At 43.6% G+C, this 22,102-nt stretch overlaps 1 protein-coding gene across 2 annotated transcripts in view; it reads left to right on the top strand.

Annotated features, from left to right (window-relative positions):
• The window catches only part of SPRED2 (sprouty related EVH1 domain containing 2), a 57,774-nt gene extending 54,157 nt beyond the window's left edge, over positions 1-3,617 (top strand). For both annotated transcript variants that reach the window (XM_021555859.2, XM_021555860.3), the window contains exon 6: positions 130-3,617. In XM_021555859.2, the coding sequence (XP_021411534.1) occupies positions 130-780 (651 nt within the window). In that variant the 3' untranslated portion in view covers positions 781-3,617. The remainder of the gene's footprint in view (positions 1-129) is intronic.
• Positions 3,618-22,102: the final 18,485 nt, after the last annotated feature.

The following is a 22,102-nucleotide window of genomic DNA, read 5'->3' as shown; positions in this document are numbered from 1 at the left end:
CATATAAAGAAAGAAAGACAAAGTTGCTAATTACTGGCTCTTCAGGAAGCAAGGAGACAGTGATTACCAGTAACAAAATGAGCTTATTTATCTTTTCTCTCTCTCTTCATCTCCTTCCTACTTGCACAGTCAGTACCACGGTCCTACCGGCACGTCAACTTCCCAGACGATGATGAGGAGATCGTGCGCATCAATCCTCGGGAAAAGATTTGGATGACTGGCTATGAGGATTACCGCCACGCCCCGGCACGAGGAAAGAACTTCGATCCTGACGACATGGACTCCTACGTCCGTTTTGCCAAAAGCGAGGCCTCCAAACACGAATACACTTACCCTTACGTAGACAACTCGGACTTCGACCTGGGTGAAGATACCAAGGGTGCTGTGATAAAGACTCAACCTGTCAAATTCAAGCCCAGGCGGAAGGAAGACGGGGAGAGGTCGCGGTGCGTGTACTGCAGGGACATGTTCAACCACGAGGAGAACAAGCGGGGTCAGTGCCAGGATGCTCCGGACCGCGTCAAGACTTGCATCCATCGAGTGAGCTGTATGTGGTGTGCAGACACTATGCTCTATCACTGTATGTCCGACCCAGAAGGAGACTATACGGATCCTTGCTCGTGCGACACCAGTGATGAAATGTTTTGCCTCCGGTGGATGGCCCTTATCGCCTTGTCTTTCATTGCTCCATGTATGTGCTGTTACTTGCCGCTTCGGGCTTGTTACCACTGTGGGGTCATGTGCAGGTGCTGTGGTGGAAAACACAAAGCTGCTGGATGACTACAGATGCGTTCCAAGTGTTAGGTTTTCCCTGTAGTTCGAGGAACACGTTGGTTTTGGAGCACTATGGTCACTCACCTTAATGCAGCCGCTGTGCCCGACAGCGTCCGGGAACCACCAGTTTGGATCACGTCACATTGGGTCGTCTGGGGCTCACACTGCATTGATTTGCTCATCAACTGTTCTAACTAACTAACCTACAGCATAGACTTTTGTATTATTAATCTGTAATCAAAACAGACTGTCTTGTACATGTTTATATTAATTTTTTTTTTTTTTTTTCATTTAAAATGAGTTTGAGAGAAGAACTGCTTCAAATGGTGGTGGATTGTAGAACATCTCCAGGTTGTGTCTGTCTTGCCTCCGCTTGTGTGGTACCAACGGCGTGTTAGCAAGCTTTGGCATTTCTAGAAGTGGGACGGTGTAGTGAACGAGATCTCACTTGGAAGATACTTCAACTTACCGTCAAGCTATTGTGTGTGTATAGAAGGTGTGCTAGTAACAAACTTGTACCACAACACAGTATTTCTGTCACTGGTTTTCTTTGGGTTTTTTTTGTTCTGTTTTCCAAAGCTAAAATAGCCATCTAAGCTGCAGTTTCTCTTCTAGGGTCCATCGTCATTTCCTTCAGCAAACATCTTAAATTATTTCTCTGTTCCTAAAGCTCTGTGAACAGAAAGTAAGGCTCAGTTACCATAGTCACATAGCCATTGAGAATATGATAGTTCTCCTTACCTGTAATCATTTCAGACCACTATTTGAAAGGGAAACTTAAATTTTAGGCTTTTCTCTTTTCCCTAAATAACATTGGAAAAATGTGTTTTCAGAACTCTGCCCAAAAAGAAAGGGAATTTCATCATTAGACAGCAACGTAGAGATCTGTGAATAAAACACTAAGGTTCCAGATGAGGAAAATTGTTGATATGCAAAGAATTACTAACAATGCAATGTCAAAAGCACTATTATGGCAATTCTGGGGAAATGCTGCATTAAGTGGTGGATTATATGGAAAATCGTGTGTGTTTGTTTTCTGTATACATGAGCATGAGAACATTGGCGTCCACTGTAGTAACAACATTTAGCAGTCCAAGCAGGTATTGAAAAATCCAAAGCCAGGGTGTTAACTGCCACTTCCAGCATGTGACCTGCAGTCCCAATCTGCCAGATTCTTCCACACGTCTCAGCACCTTGCTGTGAGCCCGTGTGTGGGATGGAGCACGTGAGTCCCTGCAGGAGCCAGACTGAGGTGTCTGCCTGGCTTTCCCCCTCCCCAGTTCACCACCCAGGTTTATCAAGTGGATGCATAAAAGGTGCATACAGCAGGATACTATTACTTTAATTTTTTTTTTTTAATTATTATTTTTTTTTATGTCATGTCGTCTTGTGTACAAGGCTTGTAATTAGCTTGGAAAAAGAGTATTTTTCTAATATATTACAAGGAATAGCCAAATAATTTTTATTAAAAAATAAAAAAAAAAGATTTAGTGCAGTGAGCTCTAACTAGCATAGTACAATCCGAATACTTTGAGGCAGCTAGGGATTGGCTTGTCAAAGCTGGCACTGCTGTTCCTGCCATAATTTCTTTCTGCAGTAAATTGCCAGTGGGCGCATGTCCTTTCCCTCCCTCTATTGCACATTGACATCAGTCTTAAAAGAGAGGATTTTTCTTTTTAATAATTAATTTGCCAAATAAATGTAAAAGGAACGCTTGCCATTCTTTCTTGGTGGAATGTCCCAACGGTTCCTCTGAGAGTTAATCACAGCTTTTTAGTCAACCATGAATTAAGTATGCAATGTGCTTATTATACACTATAGAGTTGGGTAGGTTTAATTCATAGCAGTTACTGGGGATTTTTTTTGGTTGGAGAAAAAAAAAAATTGAATGATAGTGGAAAAGGGATGGAGTTTTACACTCTGGGTGATGTGTCTGGGTTTGCTGAATGAAATAAAAATATTTTGTGCCTAATAGCAGTTGACAAATCTCTCAATGGTGTCTAGTAAACATCAAGCCAGCCTCGTAAAAAAATAATTAATGAAACAACCTTTTCCTTTTATTTCTGTTCTCAAAAGTTGTTTCATGTAAACAAACATCTGTAAGATCTTCTCTCTATAAAGCACAACACTACAAAAAGATCTTACAGTTTTTTGTCCGGTCTTGAAGTGCCCCTATTTATTTAAGTAAAGTAGACATACTCCAAGCCTTTCTGTATGTCTGAAAATAAAAGTTATTAAAAAAAAGTCCCTCTTTTTAATTTTTTTTCTTTCCCTCCTTCTTCCCTCTTCTCTTGGGTTTTTGTAATACTTGTAGATTTTGCTGCGTACGTTATTTGGTTCGTGATGGCAGTGGTGTAAGGGCACAAGGATAGAAATGGGTGGTTTTTTGTAAATATTTCTCCTTAATTTCCACACTGCTGCTGAACAGTGTGTAGCATTCTCCCAGTCAGCTTTGCAATACTGACATCAATCATTTGAGAGAAATTATTCAGATTTTATTTTTGTATCTGTGGTAACAAAAACATTAACCAATTTTTTTTTTCCTGTTGTGGAAAGGTTTTGGTTTTTTGTTTGTTTTTTTTTTTTTTCCAAGCTATTGCTCACGTTAACAAATTAAAGTGCCTGAAGCCTCATCATTATGTATCTATATACTAAAAGTTAAAACCCTGTTGTATTGATTTTTATAAGCCTTTTTACCTCTGTGTAAAAAAAAATATATATACAAGTGTATGATGTACATTTTAGTTCTTAACTTCTTTTTTTATTGTTTCTAATATGTATGATCAGTGTAGCTATTGCTTTAAAATGTACCATGTAAATACAAATACATCATATCAAAATGATGCCTTTTATTGTCAAAAATATGCTGTTTATTGTTGTTGAGGTGACTGGGGACTGAGGGGGAAACAGAAGGGGGGCATCTCCAGAGCTCAGGGTTTGTAAGGAAAAAAATCGCTTTATTTTACAATTTTGGGTGGCAAAATGGATTTCAATGGGGAAAATCAGGGAGAAACCAGGAGTATATCCGAAGTTTTATAGTTATTTCCAATGGCTTGGTCAGGCTGACACTGACCACATCTGCAGAGCCCAGGTTTATTTTTCCATAGGTAAGTGATAACAAAGCTGTTGCTCCTCTTTTTATGTTCTGCTGGTTGTTTTGCTGCTGAACAACAAAGCTGCCTCAAGCAGTATGTAGGAGAGGGGGCAAAGAGCACACTTTATTCATTTCCATTTGTTTACATATTCCTAGAAACGTGATGTGCTCATATAAGCAAAGATTTCTGTGTACATTTATTATACAACTGATGGCATGTGTGTTTTGAAAAAGACATGCAGCCCTCGTGAGAAATGCCCAGTGTGGGTCAGGTGCTGTGTTCAGGACAGGATTATTCAGTTTGTGTTGGTGTTTGGCTCCATGAGCAGCAAAGCTGCAAAGTATTGCTCACAGTGCATCACTCTTAACTCATGGAGAAGAACTCCAGCCCTGTTCCCTGGTCATTTGGAATTAGCTCATCCCACAAAATGCCTGGCTAAAACCATCATTCTTGCAGCCTGCAATGTCCTCTTGCTTTCATCCATGAATCCAAGGTGTGGCTTATGCCTGGAGATTTATAAACTGGACAAGAAGACATTACATTTGGGCACTGAATATGTGGGAAACACAGGTGTCATCAAGATAGGAGTCACCACGAACATCAACCAACTTTCTGCAGCATAATTTACTCCTGTTTTCTGTCTGGGACAGGTACTGTCCTCTTATAGGATGCAATCACAGAGACTGAGATTGGAGAGGACACGGATACTGTAAGCTTTTAGCCATATGAAACTATATTTGAATATTTTATGGTTTAAAAAAAAAATCTATTTCGCTAGTAAATGTAATACAAAATGCATTTTAGAATAATGTCCTCACCCAGGCTGAGTTTTAGGGTCTGACAAATGCAGCTTGGCATTTTCTAGCAGGGATTTGACACCAAGTGTGCAGCTACCATTGCCTGGCTCAGAGTGGCTCTCCAGGCATCCCTTCCCTGCTAAAGCAGCAGGGAGGTTTTTCTCACTCTGCTTGGAGAGCTTGTGATTTAAATGGGGAAAATTGGCTTACTCTTGTTGTGAAAACAAGTCCAAGAGTTCCAGTGGCTTCCATGAAGTCATATGGGGTTTTGTGACACAGTCTGGCTTGGAGTACCCTGAAGTTCACCACCGTCTTCATCCAAAGGTTATTTCTCTCATCCTGGAGATTAATTGGGAAGTTTGGGCTTTGTCAGGAGCCTCGCTGCCTGGAGCACAAACCAAGCTGCCAGCAAGGGGTGTGTACATCTTCTTTCTCTGCTAATTCCACTTAAAAATGCAAATTTGAAGTAGCTGTCAAGATGCCTGGAAACGAGAGGTATCGTTGTATTCTCAGTTCTTCTCACAGACAGAATTTTTTCTTCTTGTAATAAAAGAAATACAGCTTTTTTTCTGTAAGAGCAACAAGGAGATGCTTTCCTTTCCTTAGCACATGATGTTAGGTGAGTTAACATCCTCCCAACACCTTGTCCTTTTCCAGGATGTATTTAGGCAATTAAATTCCTTAGAATCTTGATGACATATGTGGAAATAAATAGAAAAATGTTTGGCTTCCACCCAGAGACAAGATATTTAAATGGTGGAAAGTATGTGTGTATTTTTGGGGTCATATACTTAGATCCCCACAAATATTTTTAGTTGCTTTCCTGCAGTAATGCACATCCATCCCATGCCATTCATCTCATTCCCTGCTTGTAAATTCATTTAGGAGCTGAGTTGACAGACTTTGATTTGGCTTCTGTTGGATTCCAAGCCTGCTGCCTGACACCATGTGAGACAGGATCCCAGGGCAGAGCCCTGGGGGTTGTAAGGAGGAAGGTTTGTGAGGACTGCAGCACATCCCATCACTGATCCACCACAGCTCCGTGCTCCCAGGTGGCAAGGAAAAGCACAAAGTGATTTTCAGACTGAATGTAATTCATGTAATCACCCAAGGAGTCACTGATGTTAGGAGTAAGCATCGCTGCCTCGGGGAGCAAGAATTAATGCACGCTTCAGGATGGATAAGTCATTGCCAAGTCATACACAGCCTTAAACTTAATTCTTATCTAGATTACTTAATCATATAGAAAATGTCACATGAACTGCCATTCCTTTTTTTGCATTTTCTGAGCTTATGTCACGGTGAGCTACTGAATTGGCCAACATCTGTTTTAAGGCAACTGACAGGACTATCAGGCTTACTGCTTTGATCAAGCACTTTGCTGATTTTCACACTCCTAATTTCCTCTCTTCAGTGTTGTGCCAGTGTTATTAACTGATAGAGCTCTTGATGTGACATTTCAGTGGCAAAAAAGAACAGGGATACGGAACTTGTCCATACAGTGAGACCCTTGTAGTATCAAGTCTGATAGGTTTCCAAATGTACCCTATCTTCAAATCAGAGATTTCCAGTATGTAGGTTACATTGAGCCCTGACCTCCATCAGAAACTAAAAGCTCAGACACTTCTAAAGTTTGAAGCATTATCATCCTTGTGCCCCAGAGAGTAATTTCCAACTTTAAAAGCTCAATTCCAGAACAACTGAACACAAGTGATTTCACTTTAAAAGTGCTTACTCTTTACAACTTCCTGAGAACAATGATAAAAGCCAGGTTACAAAAGTATAACTTTCAACCACATTTTGCAAAAGTGCAGGCCACAACTTACAGCCCAGAGTGTTTTGGTGTGGGCAGCCAAAAGAAGCAATACTCTGCTGGTTTTCTTCAGGAGCCTGAACATTGCAAAAGTCAAATCCCAATAAATTAGTATCAGAAAACTCTGAACAGCTAGAACAAAAAAGGAAATAGAAGTTAGGACTGAATGCAGATGTGGGAAATATGGTTCATCCTAGATATGAAACATAAGAAATAGAATCTTCTTGTTTTATTTCTTTTCTTTTGAGGGGTACCTAAAAGGAAGCTCCCACTGTCACAGTGATGTGTGGGTGTGGGCTCTGATGTTGGAGCTGGAATGCCCCCAGCAGTTTCCAGGTGTTCCTGCCAGGAAGGGTGGAAGGTGCCTCAGGCTGTCAAACTGCAAATGTGCATATGGAATATGCATATACATATCCTTTTGGAACAGAAATCCAAAATTACCAACACGATCTAAAGGCCTAAGACCCTCTAAATAACTAAATAAACAGGTAAAACTCCAGCTGTATGGCTGACCCTGGTGGCTTGGCAACAATGAATGGGGTTTTCTGTGCAGTGATCCCAGACCTTGGGGCTGGCTGCAGGATTTCTCTGTTGGCTTAATGAATAGAGCTCAGTGAACATCCTCATCTAGAGCAAAACCCCAGAAGCTTATTAAGTGGTTGAGCCAGCCACAGAAATGAGAACGCTTCCAAATAGCAAGCAAAGCAGCAGTGGGATGGAGCAGAGAGAGATATTCTGCTCAGAGGAGATTTCTGCTTTGCTGCAGCCCCAGGGTCGTGTGCTGATGCTGTTTCCAGGCCATTGACTGGGCTCTGGGGAAACCATGGGCATTTTGGCAAGCAGGAAAGGCTGTGCATTCATCCATCTCTCTGAAATGCAGGGCTTTGTGGTAAGCCATTTGGCCAGAGCCAGGCAGCCTTTACAGCAGTGCCAGTGCCACAGTTCAAATCCAGTTTCTGCCACAAGGCTGAGACATAGTTGTGCTTCCATATGTGGCCAGAAATGCCACGGGCCTGGAGCAGGCTGCAGGGTGAGCAGAGGCCTCCCACTTCTCTGCAGGGAGATTTGAAGGGCTGCAATGTGCCAGAGAGGTAGCAAAAATACCACATACATTTCATTTCAAAACTCTAGCAGCCAGCCCCAGTGCAATTTGCTGCGTTTGTGCTGCTCTAGACTTCAAATAAATGGATTCCTTCCAGCAACAGGTAGGAGACAACTGCATACTGTTCTGCAGTCCCCTGAGGTAAAATCCTAATTCCACTTAAGTCAGTGGCCAAAGACCCATACACTAAAGTGAAGCCAGGATTTCTCTCCTGGGATTTGAAGGGTTTGTATGCCAGTATCTTAAGGTTTGGCACTGAAAGCACCTCCTGCACTGGCAGCTCTCTCAGGTGAACTTCCCATGCTCTTCTTCAGCCTGGAGGAGCCTGAGGGAAGATCTCACTGCAGTTACAACTGCCTCAGAAGGGGAAGAGGGGCAGGCACTGATCTCTTCTCTGTGGTGACAGTGACAGGACCCAAGGGAATGGCCTGGAGTTGTCCAGGAAGGTTCAGGTTGGATGTTGAGAAAACTTCCTTCATCCCAGCACCAAGACTGCCAGTTCAAGAAGCGTTTGGACAGCGCTCTCAAGCACATGGTGTGAGTGTTGGGGTGTCCTGTGCAGGGCCAGCAGTTGGAATTTGGTGATCCCTTCCAGCTGAGGATATTCCATCATTCTCCTTCCCCCATCCTCCTCAGAGATGCTGGCTGCACTTACAGTCTGCATCCTTAAAAGGGGATTTCTTCTGCTCTGTGCACCCTATCCTAAAAGGACTGCTTGAAATGGGAGCCACGTCCTGCTGCTGCAAAGGAACAAGTGTCCTAGTGACAGCTGAGGGTTGTCTGGGACCCTAGGATCACTGATTTTAAACTTAGCACTCGTTTTTTTGTTTTGTTTTGGTTTGGTTTTTTGGGGTTTTTTTTCCTGTGCCAAATTACCAGGACATTTCATTTACTTGGACCTTCACAAAAGGAATACAGGTAGGAGGAGTGAAGAGTTTTGACTTAAAAAGTGACAAATTGGCAGGGAGGTTCCCTCAGCCACCTTTCACTTGTTTTTGGCAGCTTGCAGGGTTTCCAGCTGGCAGCAATTATTTCTGATATTAGGTTGAAATTCCAATCAAAGATCTTTTAAATAGGTTGAAAGGATGCCTCTGTACTAACATTCATGACCAAAAGGTCCTGCAACAAAGAAGCACCTCTGAGAGGGCTCTGCTTTCAAACCCTCTCACATACATAACATTTTAAGAGCTGTCACCATCAGAGCACTTTTTATGGCCAGTTCCTGAAGGAAGTGGTTGTAAAGATGTGGCACGAAGAGCAGCAAATCCAGGTGCTGAGCAGAGAGCTTTTGAACTTAGAGCAAATGTGTGATTCTTTTTTCTAACCAGAACAACTGCTGTTTGTGACCATCTGAACTTTGAGCTACAAGAAAATGTCTTTTGGGTTCATCAGGCTGATATCCTGCTCTAACCACAGCCTGTACCAGATACTTCAAAGGGAAAGAATACAAGAAACTCTGTATTGGAATCATCTGCTAGCAGAGGAAATTTCTTCCCAACATCAGACAATTTGTCATTGATTTATCCCCTCAAACAGGAAAGTTTATGTGCCTCTTAAAAAAAAAAAAATCCAGTTGAATGTTAACAGTGATGGGAGTTTATTCATTAACCTCAACAAATATAAAATATTTGAAATTTGAAAAAAATTGAAATATATTTGATTTCTCTAAAATAACAACTCTGCTACCATTTTCTCTGGTGGTTTTCCTAAGTGCTGGAATGACAGTTTGAGGGTTTTTTTCCAGCCACCTTTTTATACAGATGGCCCTTGAAATGTGACAATATTCAGGAGCTTAAGCCCTGTGGCAGCTATTTTGCAAATAACAGTGTCTTCCCCTGTAAATCCTTCTCCTGGCAAGAGATTTAATCCTCTTTTGTGAATCCTGTAACCATCATTTCCTGATTGTTGGGGTGATACTGTATTCTTATTGTTGTACAGTTTCTCTGGAGCCTCCTCTATGTCAAAGACCCAAAATAGATGAGTGTATGAGGAAGGTAGTGAAAACAGCCATTTGTTTGTTTGTTTGTCACATTGCTGACATTGAGCTGGATTTATAATATTTGTTTTCTAGAACTGAGATGCTTTCCAAATACAGTTGTGCTGTAGCTGTGAATATAAGTTAGGATGAGCAGGGTATCTGACAGGAAGGTGTAAATCTGTATTTAGGCTCAATGGGCTTTGCACTGAGAGGTGTTGAATGTCTTATTTTTTTTCTGAAACCCATGAGCTTGGTTGGTGTAAAACACTGGCCCTGCTGAGGTCAATGGGAAACTTCCTACTGACTTTAATAAAGTATAATCACCCCCAAAATACAGGGTTAGGACACTAATTATTGGCAGCTATTTTTCTAAGAGCCTGGCTAATGCACAGAACAATATCAGAATGCCTCTGTGGGTTTTGTTTCTTTGTGCAAAGGTCTCTGCATTTTCCCAAAACCTATAATGAAACACAGAAAAATTCTGCAGCCTGAGTTGCCATCACAACCCATTTAAGGGTCATTTATTTGGTCTTAGTCACAAACAACACGAAGACCTGCTTTGCTTAATACATGGTCAGTTGAGCAGGTCAGCCAAGTAGTAACAACTTGGTGGTTCTGCTGCAGAAACTCACTGGTTGATGGTTGGATCCTAATGTGAGACTTCTAATTTAGTCGTTTAGTGAATTTTAATTGCTTCAACATGAAATACAGATGAGCAACATCTCTGGAAACCAGGCCACAGATCACTGAAAATAGTAGGTACAGGGCTCTTTAAGATGTGGGTCCTAAGGCTCTGCGCCTCATTGAATTTAATTACAGCTTGGAGTAGAAAGAAACACACAAATTCATCTTTGGCTTGGTTTCTTACAGATTTGTATTTGCATCATTAATCTTCTGCCTGTCCTGTCCATTGCTCCAGTAATGCTTCTTGAGCCACATGGCCAGGGAAAACCAAACTGAGCTCTCAAAGACATTAATTTCCAGCAGGCTTCATCAAAACAGGCATGTGGGTAAAACAGAGAGCTCTTAGTATTCCTGCTGAGCTCATCCCTGATTAGACACGGGGCAAACAGGGTGGGAAAACCCTTGTTACGAGTGCCTTACCTGTGGGTAAACTCAGCTGGCAGAAATGCCCTGCTGGACATGAAACAGCCACCCCACAAGAGCAGCTTTGCTTTCACACCACACCTCTCACCTAAACAGCCAGTTGTGCTCAGACACATCCTTTAGAAACCAAGCCCTGATTATTTCATCACTGGTGGAATACTTTTTTTAACATATCCCAGTGATAGCTAGGAGGGGAATGACATGTTTTCCCAATCAGAGAAGAGAAATGTGTCAAGTAATGCCCTGTTTTTTTTCAGTCTGACTCTAACTGCTAGAGGGTCTGCTTCACAATTTGTTAGTTCAGCTGTGAGTGTTGGCTGCATCTTCGAAGGACTGTAGGTGGATGATTTTTTTTGTTGTTGTTGTTGTCAGATTGAAGTCTGCTTTCACCTTTTTTTACCAATTTCTCGTGCATCAGTATCAGTATTTTTCCATCATGAAGCTAAATTATTGTAGCTGCAAAGCCAGTGATTCCAAGAGATTTCTCTGGGCTTCTGCTTGTATGATGAGAGAGATTCCTGTGCTCCAAAAGGCTTAAAATGTCTGGATCTTGCTAATAACAACAGCCCAAAAGGGAATAGTCCAACTGACTGTATGTAGGCCAGACTTAATCAATTAACACACTGAGATAATGACATACCAGCCTATGGAGCCTTCTAAATATAATTGTGTGTGAAGAAGGCCACTGGCTACAGGATGCCTTCACAAGTTAAATAGCACAGAAATGCCAATATTTAGGTGTGGGATTTCCAGAAGGCCGCACAGAGACAGAGATCAACAGCGACTTCTGAAGAAAGGAGCATCTTTCCATGCCGATATCTCTACTGCAAGCACGGCTCAGGGGACGCTGAGGTCAGAAATTTATTTCCACTGCTGTCCTTTATGGCTGGTGGTTGCAAAGCGATTCCTGCTGGAGTTGTGGGGTCGTTCCCAGGGGCATCGTTGCAGAGCACGCGGAACCTTCGCTTGCCGCCAAAGCTTCGCTCGTGTCGTCCGAGCCCACGTGAGCCCAAGTTTGCATAGCAGCTCTTAAGAAAGTGGGCCCCAAAACGTCCGAGGGAGCCCCCTTTCATGTGGGAGATGGAAGCCACGTTGTCTCGGCACAATTCCAGCATCTGCCCTTGTGTGCTCGAGCGGACGATGGAGGATTTCTGGTGGTGGCTCCTGAACCGGGTGCCCTTTGATAGCCAATAAAGCTGGGTGGATTTGCCTTGATTTTGCCGTGGGATAAATTGGGTACAAAGGGGTTACAGCCAATTCTTAATTGGTGGCTGCTTCACAGTGTGTGTGAGCCCCTAGCTCAGCCACGTGTACATGGAGGGTAAAATAGGGGTGACTTCATTTCTGACCCTTCTGTCTAATCTGGTTTGATTGTAAGATCTTGCAGGCAGAGATTGTTGCACGCTGTCTGTGCACTGGGGACCCTGGTTCCAGTGGTGTGTGACAGCCCCCAGCAGCTACTCTCACGTGAATAAAATATGACCAGCAGAGTGGTCTGAGTAATCTATCAAACAACCCCCAGCTCCACCCACATACAGCTCCTCCATATGAATCCTGAGGTTAATTTAAAGAATCTAAAGAATGGTAGGATTAGTGATTTTGGTTGAGCACTGAAGATTGATGTAACCTCACAAGCTCCCCGTGCTGTTCCTCCAGGCTTGGGGTTTTACATGGTTGCTGGCTAGTCCCCAAAAGACAGGAGTAGGTTTCTAGCTGCTCTGTGGAGACTATGCCAAACTACAGGTTTAAATATTCATTGCATTCTTCACATGCCAAATCATCTAAATTGGAAAGCAGGAGTCTAAGATTTTGCAAAGCTGCTCTTGCACAAAAAGACCATTAAAAATTCATCGTGACAGAGAAAAACCAACAACACTGCCAGTAGTAGGGAACTTTCTGTTGACTTGGCTAATGCTGTGTGGAGCTAACCCACATTAATCCACTTAAATGGAAGGGTGAGCCTGATCCAGTAAAAGCAATAAATCCTCTTTAGAGCTGACCAGACTCCAGTTGCACTATAGAGAACCAGGCTGAATGGCAAACAGTTGGCAGGAGGTAACTGGATGGGGCCTGAATTTCCAATGCACCAGGTAATTTAACCCACAGCATCCCCTTTCCTTTATATACACAAACCAGCTGTGGGTAGGACCACATCCCAAAGGTCTTGGCACTAGGGGTGGAATGGTAGACTGCAGGATGGGGAAACTCCCTGCCAATACAGAACTGGAAAGGTTGAGGTATCTCTCTGTCATCACAGGGACTGGGTACCTGGGATGCCTGTGTTGGAAGAGTTGCTGTCCCAGGCAGCTCAAGCAAAAGGGGTGAAATGCAGGGGGAAGAGGTGGAGAGAGAAAAGCCTGACCTGGAGCTGGTGGGGCTCTGCCTTGTCTTGGAGGCAGCTTGCAGATGTTAAGAGAGAATGGTCAGCTGCTGCTGCCTTGCTATGGGTGAGGGACTAAGTGGGGTGCTGTTAAATCCCACAGAATTACATCTGAAGCTGAACTGGCTTGGGAGCAAGGGGCTCTGTGTGCCTGGGAAGTGGCTGTCACTATCAGCGTGCAATTTTCTCAAGGCTGACCCAAGACGTGCGACTAAACCCAGACTGGGTGAATATCTCCGTTTCCTTATTCCTCTGAGAAACTGGGCCCGAATTTAAAAGGCTGTTTAACACTTTGAAGCCACCCACAGTTCTGTCTTTGCCTCCCACGCAAGCTCCAAGGAACTGACTCATTCCCACCGTATTTTCAGCTGTGCGTAGATCCTGCTCTCAGCCCGGGAAGTTCCCGTTCAGCCAAGCAAATCAAGTGCACATTGTGACTTGAGTTAGCTGGGCTTGAAAGGGTTTTGCGACACCAACTCACAGCCAGCAGTATCTGAAGACATCTGGCCTGCCTTTTAAAGTCGAGTAGGGGCCATAATCTTGAGTGAGCTGTATAATTTATGCCTGATCTGCCGTTCTCTATTCATGATGCTTCCTTATGTTAAATAGCTGTTTGTGACAATAAGTGCCGCTGTCATCTGCTGTTAAATGGAAAGAGGTCTGCTCACAAGCAGGCATTCACCTCTCCTCTCCTCTCCTCTTCCAAGTGGCAAACTCCTGTTTCTCTTGCCAGGGGGACACTCTTTTGGGTTTTGCAGGGCTTTCAAGGATGTGAATGAGAGACACAGCTCTGGATGGTTTGTGACTCAGGAAAGCTTTTCTGCAAGGGAGGATGTAGGGTTGTCCCTCTGTCTCTTGCCAGCTTGGTGAGCTGAAATGTTTTTTCCAGTTTGGACTGAAGTCCTGCCATCCCTGCATTTCTAGCTCACTAATTCTTTCACTGCTGAGGAGAATAACTCACTTCTTGCTGACATCATGTTGTCCTCCCTCTATGCCATATCCACTGTGAGCCTTTAAAGCTTCAAGCTATGCCTGAACAATTACACCCACGTTTTGACTGGGAAACAGAGACAGATGAAGGCAGCTAGAAGGAGGACGTGGGAGCCTTGCCTTCTATTTTCCTGTTCTTCACACTGGGCTCATTACTGCCATCTTTCCCCTTGCCTGGTAGCAAATTTCCAGCAAATGTTTTGGGGTCAGCACTCCCTGCTTCTCTGTAGAAAACAACTCTGGTCTATTTGGGCTCCAGACCACTTCTGCATGCTGCTACACCACAGCACAGCCTTTCCAGATAAACATTTGCAGGTTTGTAAGCACAGTCCTACTCACTACATCATTACAGAAGAGAGGGGGAGTAAACATCCTTTGCTGTACAAAGGAATTGTCAACAAACTCGGAGAGAAGGAAAGAAATATCCAAAGGCAGCCTTCATTTCTGGCTTGTTACATTTGGTTTCTTTCATGTTACTCACTGAACGTTTGCCCCCTCTGCAAAAATCCAGGGCAAAGGCCTGGCTGTTGTCTGCACTATTAACTAATGAAGTCAGGAATTTACCTCTGTCACCACCTGGGAATTGAATAATATAAAACCCAGCTCCTCTGTCCTTCTGGCACTGGGCTGAGTTCCATCAGCTTCCGAGGAGCTTTTTGGAGTGCAGAGTCCTGACCTGCTCACAGTGGCTAGTATGAGCTGAGACATGAATAAACAATAAAGGAGATAAAGGAGAGGCTGGGTTGAAAGCAACAGCTGTTTCCTATGGACTCCTGAATAAACTCCAGCTCCTCTTGATGATGGGCTGGGTTTTTGTCGTTGTGCAAAGGAATGAACTGCTCTGGGAATTGCATTCTGATATGAGAGCAGTGGTGCTTGTGTATCACTAAGTATAAAGGGTCTGCTCCAAAAATTTTAAGAATAAAAAGACGTCTACTTAATAATGTATTTATTTCAGGTAGTTCCCAAACTTTTAGCTGTGTTACCTCACTTCAGCTGTGGTTCTAGAAGTAGAGTTACACCCAGACTTCCACATGTAGCTCTTATATGGCAAAGAGCAAAGTCCTTAGCCCAAGACAGCCTTTTGCTGACTCCAGATGTGCTCCTCAGCCATAAAACACTTTGCAGGCCCAGTGCTACATTACATAAGCCACTCAGTGGCTTTAAGATTCATTTCATCAGGAGCAATCCCTTCTCTGTGTAACTAAGCAAAAGGTTTGGTTTGAACCTGTTGCTGTAATGAATTTCTAAAGCTGGGCTTGTGGGAATGACTCTATTAGTTAAGCACGAGCCTCTGCTCTGCTCTGCTCTACCCCCAGGAGTTCATATCAAGTTTTTGAGTTTTAGGCATTTACTCCTCTTTTCCACCAGTGGAGCAGAGAGACGAGCTTGGCCAGAAGTGGATTTTCCTCGTACTTCCGTTGTGTAAGCTCATCCCATTTGTTTGGAAATCAAGTATTTTTCTTTTATACAGAGGCAGAGGTTTTGGTTATCTCAATAGTACAGCAAGAGAAAATTCTAATATCAGATCCAGGAAACAGATAAATACAATATATCTTAATGCAACAATGTCTTCTGCAGTTTACTAGTACCAAGTTACTATACCTGCTAAATTTCTAAGGCTGATTCTGAAGTCAGTGTGTTTAAACTTTGATATTAGTTATAATTCAAGTAAATTCCTTCATTATTTCCTTTTTAATGGAAAATTAATATCTCTTTTTTTATTGTCTCTTTTTAAATGTCTCTTTTCTATTTTTTACCAAGTCTTGCCCATCTCAACTGCTTTCCTGAAGCTCTTTTTTGTTTATGCTACACAATTTCCTTCCTTCCTTCAAGTCCAGACCCCCTTGCTCCCCTGGGACTTTGTATGATAGCTAGGCAATAATCATGTACTTCTGCCCCAGAAGCACAGATAGGGGCTTCCTCCCCCTGCTTCCAGTCAAAGGAGGATGTAAGGCATAATGGTAATCTTAAACAACACTGCTATTCATTGTTTGAGAGATCTGGGAAATATCCTTGAATTCAGCTTGCTAAATTAGCTGCTTCTTGAGTAACCCACAGCTGCTGCGTATCTGTCCCATTACATTTTACAAAAATGCAGCAGTTCTCATTACGTAGGATATTCTCTAAACATATGGACCTTCCACTAGTTTATGTCTCTGTGTAGCTCTGTTGCCATGAATGTACACACAGAAACATTTTCTTTTGTACTTCAAAAAAAAAAAAAAAAAAAAAAAACCAACAAAAAAAACCCCAAACCCAACAATTCTTGAAAATAGATTAAAGACAGGCATTTGCAATTACTCAGATGGAGCAAAGATGTTGGAGTGCTTCAGAATACAGCCTTTGTCAGGAGCCAATACTTAGATTAAAATGTTGCTTCTGGCAGTAAAAGTGTGACTACCAGTGGTTTTAAAGCTTCATCCTGCCTGCTGTGCACATGAACATCTCCCTTGAAGTTGGCAGGCATCGCCCTGTGCTTGCAAATGTTGAAAATCAGATGGACCATCAGTGTAGGGTGATGCTTAACTGTCTGTATGAGGCAATGACACGGGTTTGGATTTGGTCTTGTGTTTTTGCTCCTTCACATTGATTTACAGGGGAATTTGGTTTGCAAGAAAATGTATTTCTGATGTTACTGTGTTTACACTTCCTACTCTTTAATAACTTCTCTGCATGAGCAGGGAACTTGAGCAAATCTTGAAGAGAAAGGTTTCTGTCTCCTCCCTCCTGTGCAGTTTTCTAGGCTTTGTCCTTCAAAAGGAGCAGCCTTGAGGAAAACCCAAACTTCCATCTTCCATCCAAGGAACATCCCATGCTCCTTGGGACATAGCTGGTTCCAACAGGGAGTAATTGAAGCATCAAGTATTTTAACTAAAAACACAGCGCTGAACAAGTGAAAATTTTCCTTGTACCCCTAAAAATCTGTTCAATGCCTGGGATCCCATTCAGGGTTTATTTCACTGACTTCAGGAGGGGTCTGGCCAGGCACGAGCATCTACTGTACTCTAAACTTTGGGAGAAGTGCCATGCCTGCACATTGCCTGTTGTCACCTCGCACAGAACAAGGGGTGACAAACTGCATCCTCTGCATCCTTGGGCTATGCTTGATTGTGTGGCCACCAGCAAGGGACAGCATCTCTGTCACAGTGCTCCTGACTGTGTTCTTGTGGTTAGTAAGCCAGTGGTATCTATCTCATTGCCTTCTGTCCTCTGCTCCTGGTCATCTCTTGTCCCTCTTCTGTTTTACTCCTCTTTGCTCCTTTTAAAACTAAAGATGTCCCCCCAGACACATCCACCTGAGTACAGGTACTGCCTGATTTGCTTCTGTATCCTGTATCTGAGCCTTCCTGCAACACACGTGGATATCCAACCCTTGCTTAGTGCTTTGGTGCTCCAGGAGGGGAGGATCATCAGTCTCCAGCAGGAGCTAGAGAGCAAAAGGAGATGGGAATCCGTGCAAGGATGTGGCTTTCCTGCAGCCTGGGGGAGCTGCCAGTTCTGGGGGCTCCCAGGTACCACGCTGGTGCATTTGGGAGGATGTGTAAAGGATCCCTAGGAGCTGGTGAGCTGTGGGCAAGCAGCTGCCAAGCCCTGGCAAGTCAGAGAGGCTGAAGCCACAGCTGTGGGCCCTTGAAGCCAGCCAGGTGCTTCATCCTCTGTTGCAAGGACATGTCTCCTCCTCGTCAGGATGCACAGGCAGGAACTCTGCAAGAGAGGCCCTTCTCACGAAATAGAGGAAGAGGGTTTGGGTTTCCTTTCAGTGGCCTCTAAATCATTTGTCCAGAACACAGAGCTGTCTCTTCCTGGAAATATTTAGGCTCGTTCCTTTAGAAGTCATCTATGATTGTGTTAGTATTTGTGCATAAATGAATATTAATGGTGACTGTGGTCTGACTACCGGGCCCATTTCCTCCCACAGCTGTTTTTGTGAGAGACCTGATGCAAAAACATCTTGTGCACACATCTTCCAGCCTGGCTCCTCCGCAGGCCAGCTTGATGGGGAGTGCTTTGCTGGTTGTGGTTTAGGCATGGACACAGCACATAGCTGCTCAGTGCTGTCAGGCTCTCAGCAGATCTGCATTCACTTCACTGCAGATATTTAGGTACCAAGGGGAACTTGTGTTTTAACTGGAAAAAAGCTTAAGTGCCCAAGGCCTCCTGTTATAGGGGAGGTTGCAGCTGAGCAGAGGTTTGGAGGGGCTTAATGCTGGAGTTGGCTTCTCCAGCTGGCAAGGAAAGCCCACCCACAGCTTAGGTGGGACCAGCACCTGAAATCAAGTTTTGAAACACCTGCATTATAGCCCTTTCATTTTATTTGGATATTATTCTGTGCGGTTCTACATTTATCGGGTTTTTTAGTGGATTTATCCCAAAGATAGTGCTGGGAGTGAACCCGGGGTTCCTAAAGAAAAAGATGATCCCAGAGATTAGAGATTCACAGAAGACATACTCCAAATGCCCCATTTTTTAATCATTAAATGAGTATAACCTTACAGATGTAGATTGATTTAAGTAGGGAAAGGGATTTTCTGTATGACTCACATGTCTGAAGTATTGCTACTCATTTTTTTATGTAAAACCCTCTCAACTGTTTGCAAATGAGCTGCAAAGGATTCCTGTGCTCGGAAACTCTTGAGCAAGTGATTTTGGCTTCGAACACTTGAAGAGGTTGTTTGCAGATGATGCACATGCTGACCACTTCTGTTGAGAAGAAGCCTAATTCAGAGTATACAGCAGGCAGCAAAAAGGCTCCCATTGCCCCAAATTAGTCATAAATAACTTGCCTTACTCTAGGTTTTAATCACATGATCCAATTACAACTTAAGCCCATCAATATGAAATAAATATTCCCACCTTTGGTTATTTTCTTGGTGTGGAAATCTGCTCACAGCCTCATGCCCAGCAACGAGTCAGTGTTTTGTGTTCCTGTTGCAGGAGAGGAAGGGGGACACAGGAAGGCTGACTGGGGGAACAGGCAGCTTGAAAACCTTTCTTTCAGCCCAGAGTGGGAGCAGAGCAGCCCATGGAGAGACTGTCACAGATCCAAGCAGGCTGGGGTTAAACGGTTTCCTCAGCTTTTCTTCCTAAATCAATTTGAATATTCTTGGCAAGCTCTGTTACTATGCATGGTGGGCAGCTGTGATTCAAGCAGGGAATTTTTTTTCCCCTTTCTACTGTCCCAGTCTTCCTGTCTTGTGCAGATGTGATCCTTTCCCTCTGTCTGCCTAACAGCTAATTATTTTACCAGATGAGCCCATAGTCTGAAGAAAACAGACCATGCATATTCTTGAAAGCAACAACTGTGTTACAATGTCGGGGGGATGGGTAATTAAAAAAATAAGGAGTCACTTCCTTCTGACCCACTCTACTCCTTAAGAGTAAATAGCAAGCATTCTGATTTACAAGTTACCTCCCAAGTTAGTACCCCCCACATTTAACAGCAGAACCTTACACTGTGCTTTTTGGGAAAAAGACAGTTTGAATATGTAAGATATCCAGCTAACAGCTCTGCAATCTGTGGCAGCCCCAAAACATACACACCCCTGCAACTGCAAGAACGTGGACAAGAGCACATCACATCAGCTGCTCCCCAGAAACTGCCTGCTGCACTCACTGACCCTTCATTCCTAATCCAAATTACACTTTTCTGATTAAAATCCTTAGTCCCAGGCTCTGGCAAGGGTAGAAATTCTGCTTCTCGTGTTTGGTGGTTATGCTGGAGGGGGTTTTTCTGGTGGGGTACCTATCTGGGCTTTGTAGCTCACTGCAAAGCTCCAAACCAGCATCTGCCACCGTGTCCCAGGTGTGAGCTGAGAGCTACCAGAGAGCACCACGAGCACACAGGTGAGTTGCACAGCCTACAGACCTTGAGAGTGCTGCACTGTTGGTTACACGGGCAGGGCAGGAGGGGAACGCTGCATTTCCAAATCCCACAGGAGCTCAGCACCTGGGATGGGAGCTGCAGTGCTGTGCTCCTGCTGAGCCTGCTGCCTGCCTCCCTCCCTCTCAGCCCAGCATCCCAAGAAGAGCAGGGCAGCACTGCTGGCCCTGGAAAGGCTGGCACCTCCCGTGTATTTGGGGTTTAAGCAGGGAGGGGCTGGCTGTTCTTCCAGGGTAGAAGCAGCATATGAATGCTGAGAGGCAGGAATGAGGGCTCCAAAGCAAGGCATGCAGCTCAAGATGAGGTAGGAGCTGTCTGGTACTTTTTGGAAAAGATAAATTAGGGCTTAAGGTGCTAATCATTATTGCTTTTGGCAGGATAAGGATTTTTACAGAGGTTTAAAAGCTGCAGGGTCTTGAATCACAGGAAAATGCCACCACTTTTTTTTGGCAGGCAGCTACTTTTCCTAGGTGGAAGAAGCATGCTTCGGTATGGGGTAAAACCAAGGCCTGCCCCTAAAACACTACATCCACACCAAGGGATCAAGTGGTCTGGGTATTTTATCTTTAAAATTCTGCACAAGCAAACATAAAAGGTGAGCCATACTGCTCTCAAGGCCAGCACTGGCTGCCTTCCTGGATAATCTGGGTCAGTGAATCCTCCTTCATTTGATCTGTGGCTTAAAAGTTGAGGTGCTTCCTTTTGACTAAGCAGACTGCTCTGCTGAAAGCTTCCTGCCTCAATCCCTGCAGCAGGATGGAGAGAGCTCTGCTCATCCTGGACAGTCTCACTCACTTCTCTAGGAACACATGACTTTACTGACAGCAATGAGCCAAAATAATGAATTTTCCTCCTTTTTTTTTCTTGCCATTTTAAGGGTGGATAACCATTTAATTAGTTTTCACCCTCTGGGTCTGTAAGTTCTTGTATAATTAGATAATGAGCAATTATCATTAGCGCATTTTGTTCTCACATGGCACTTACATGGATTCCAGCAGTGACCACATTTCAAAGGTTTGTGTTCCAGGTTATTACCCAGTAATGCTACAAGAACACCTCTCTTACAAGAAGATTTTAGAGGGGACAAATCTCCCAGTTATTACAGGTGCTAACATAAATCCCACCTGCTCTTACTGGACTTGTCCCACACGATTTGTGCCAATACCCACTACAACAGGAAAACCCTAAAATATTCCAGGGAGATGATGTGGTTGTGTCCTTCCCGAAATCCCGCCTTTCATGTCCTTAATGCCACCCTTGCTTTTCCTGCTTTGGCAGGGAAAGCCAAAATCAGGGTTACACTGAGTGGTTTAGAACAGAAAGTTCCAGGCCAACACAAAGGTTTCAATTTGGAGTATCCCCCAGGAGCGCTGCTGTGTTAAGAAAAGTGCCTGATGGTAGTCAGGACTTACAGGATCTACTTGCACTGAGGCCAACAACTGGCAATTAATTAATTCGTTAAAATGCCTGGCGAGATTAAAAACGGGCACGTGGTGAGAACATGAAGATCTTGAAACCACTTAGGCTTTAGGGCAAACAAAAACCAGATGGGAGATGGGTGCAGAGATTAAAAGGTGTAATAAGGGGCCCATAACTGTCATTTTTCCTGCAGCTACAGTTTAATTACTACTCCTCAGCTTTGGGAACAGACTTTTTCTTTAATAATAATTTTTTAAAAGGTATGTGAAGTAACATGAGTTCTGCAGCTGAAGATACCATCCCAAGTACTCTTAATATGCTTTATTCATGACCCAGAATAGAAACTGTTTCCCTAATCTTCAATGTTAAGGTTGCTTTCAAAAGGAAAACCAAAATTTAAAAAAACCCAAATAAACCAATTGAGAAACAAAGCCCCATACTGCCTCTCCTCCCTGAACTTCTCCTTTTTCCAGCAGCACCACAACAGAATTCTGCATGAGGCACAAAGAAGGCAAGAAGCTCTTCTCCAGCTGTTTGGGCAATAAGCAGATGTGCACAGAAATCTTGTTTTGTGCAGCTGTTAGTCGGTTCAATGGGCTGCAGCACCAGGTTACAGGAAGGTAAGCAATTTACATGGAGGATGTTATTAAAGAGCTATTTTAACATTGTACTGCAGGGAAGGTAAGAAGCAAAATTAGCAGCCTGATCTGAATGGAAGAGTTTTTTTCTTGAGGCCTATAATGGCAAAGTTGCAGTGGCTTAC

The sequence above is a fragment of the Lonchura striata genome, chromosome 3 (assembly GCF_046129695.1).
Source record: "Lonchura striata isolate bLonStr1 chromosome 3, bLonStr1.mat, whole genome shotgun sequence".
Taxonomy (NCBI): Eukaryota; Metazoa; Chordata; class Aves; order Passeriformes; family Estrildidae; genus Lonchura; species Lonchura striata.
Note: the sequence above shows the minus strand (reverse complement) of the source record. Positions and strands in the feature narration are given on the sequence as shown.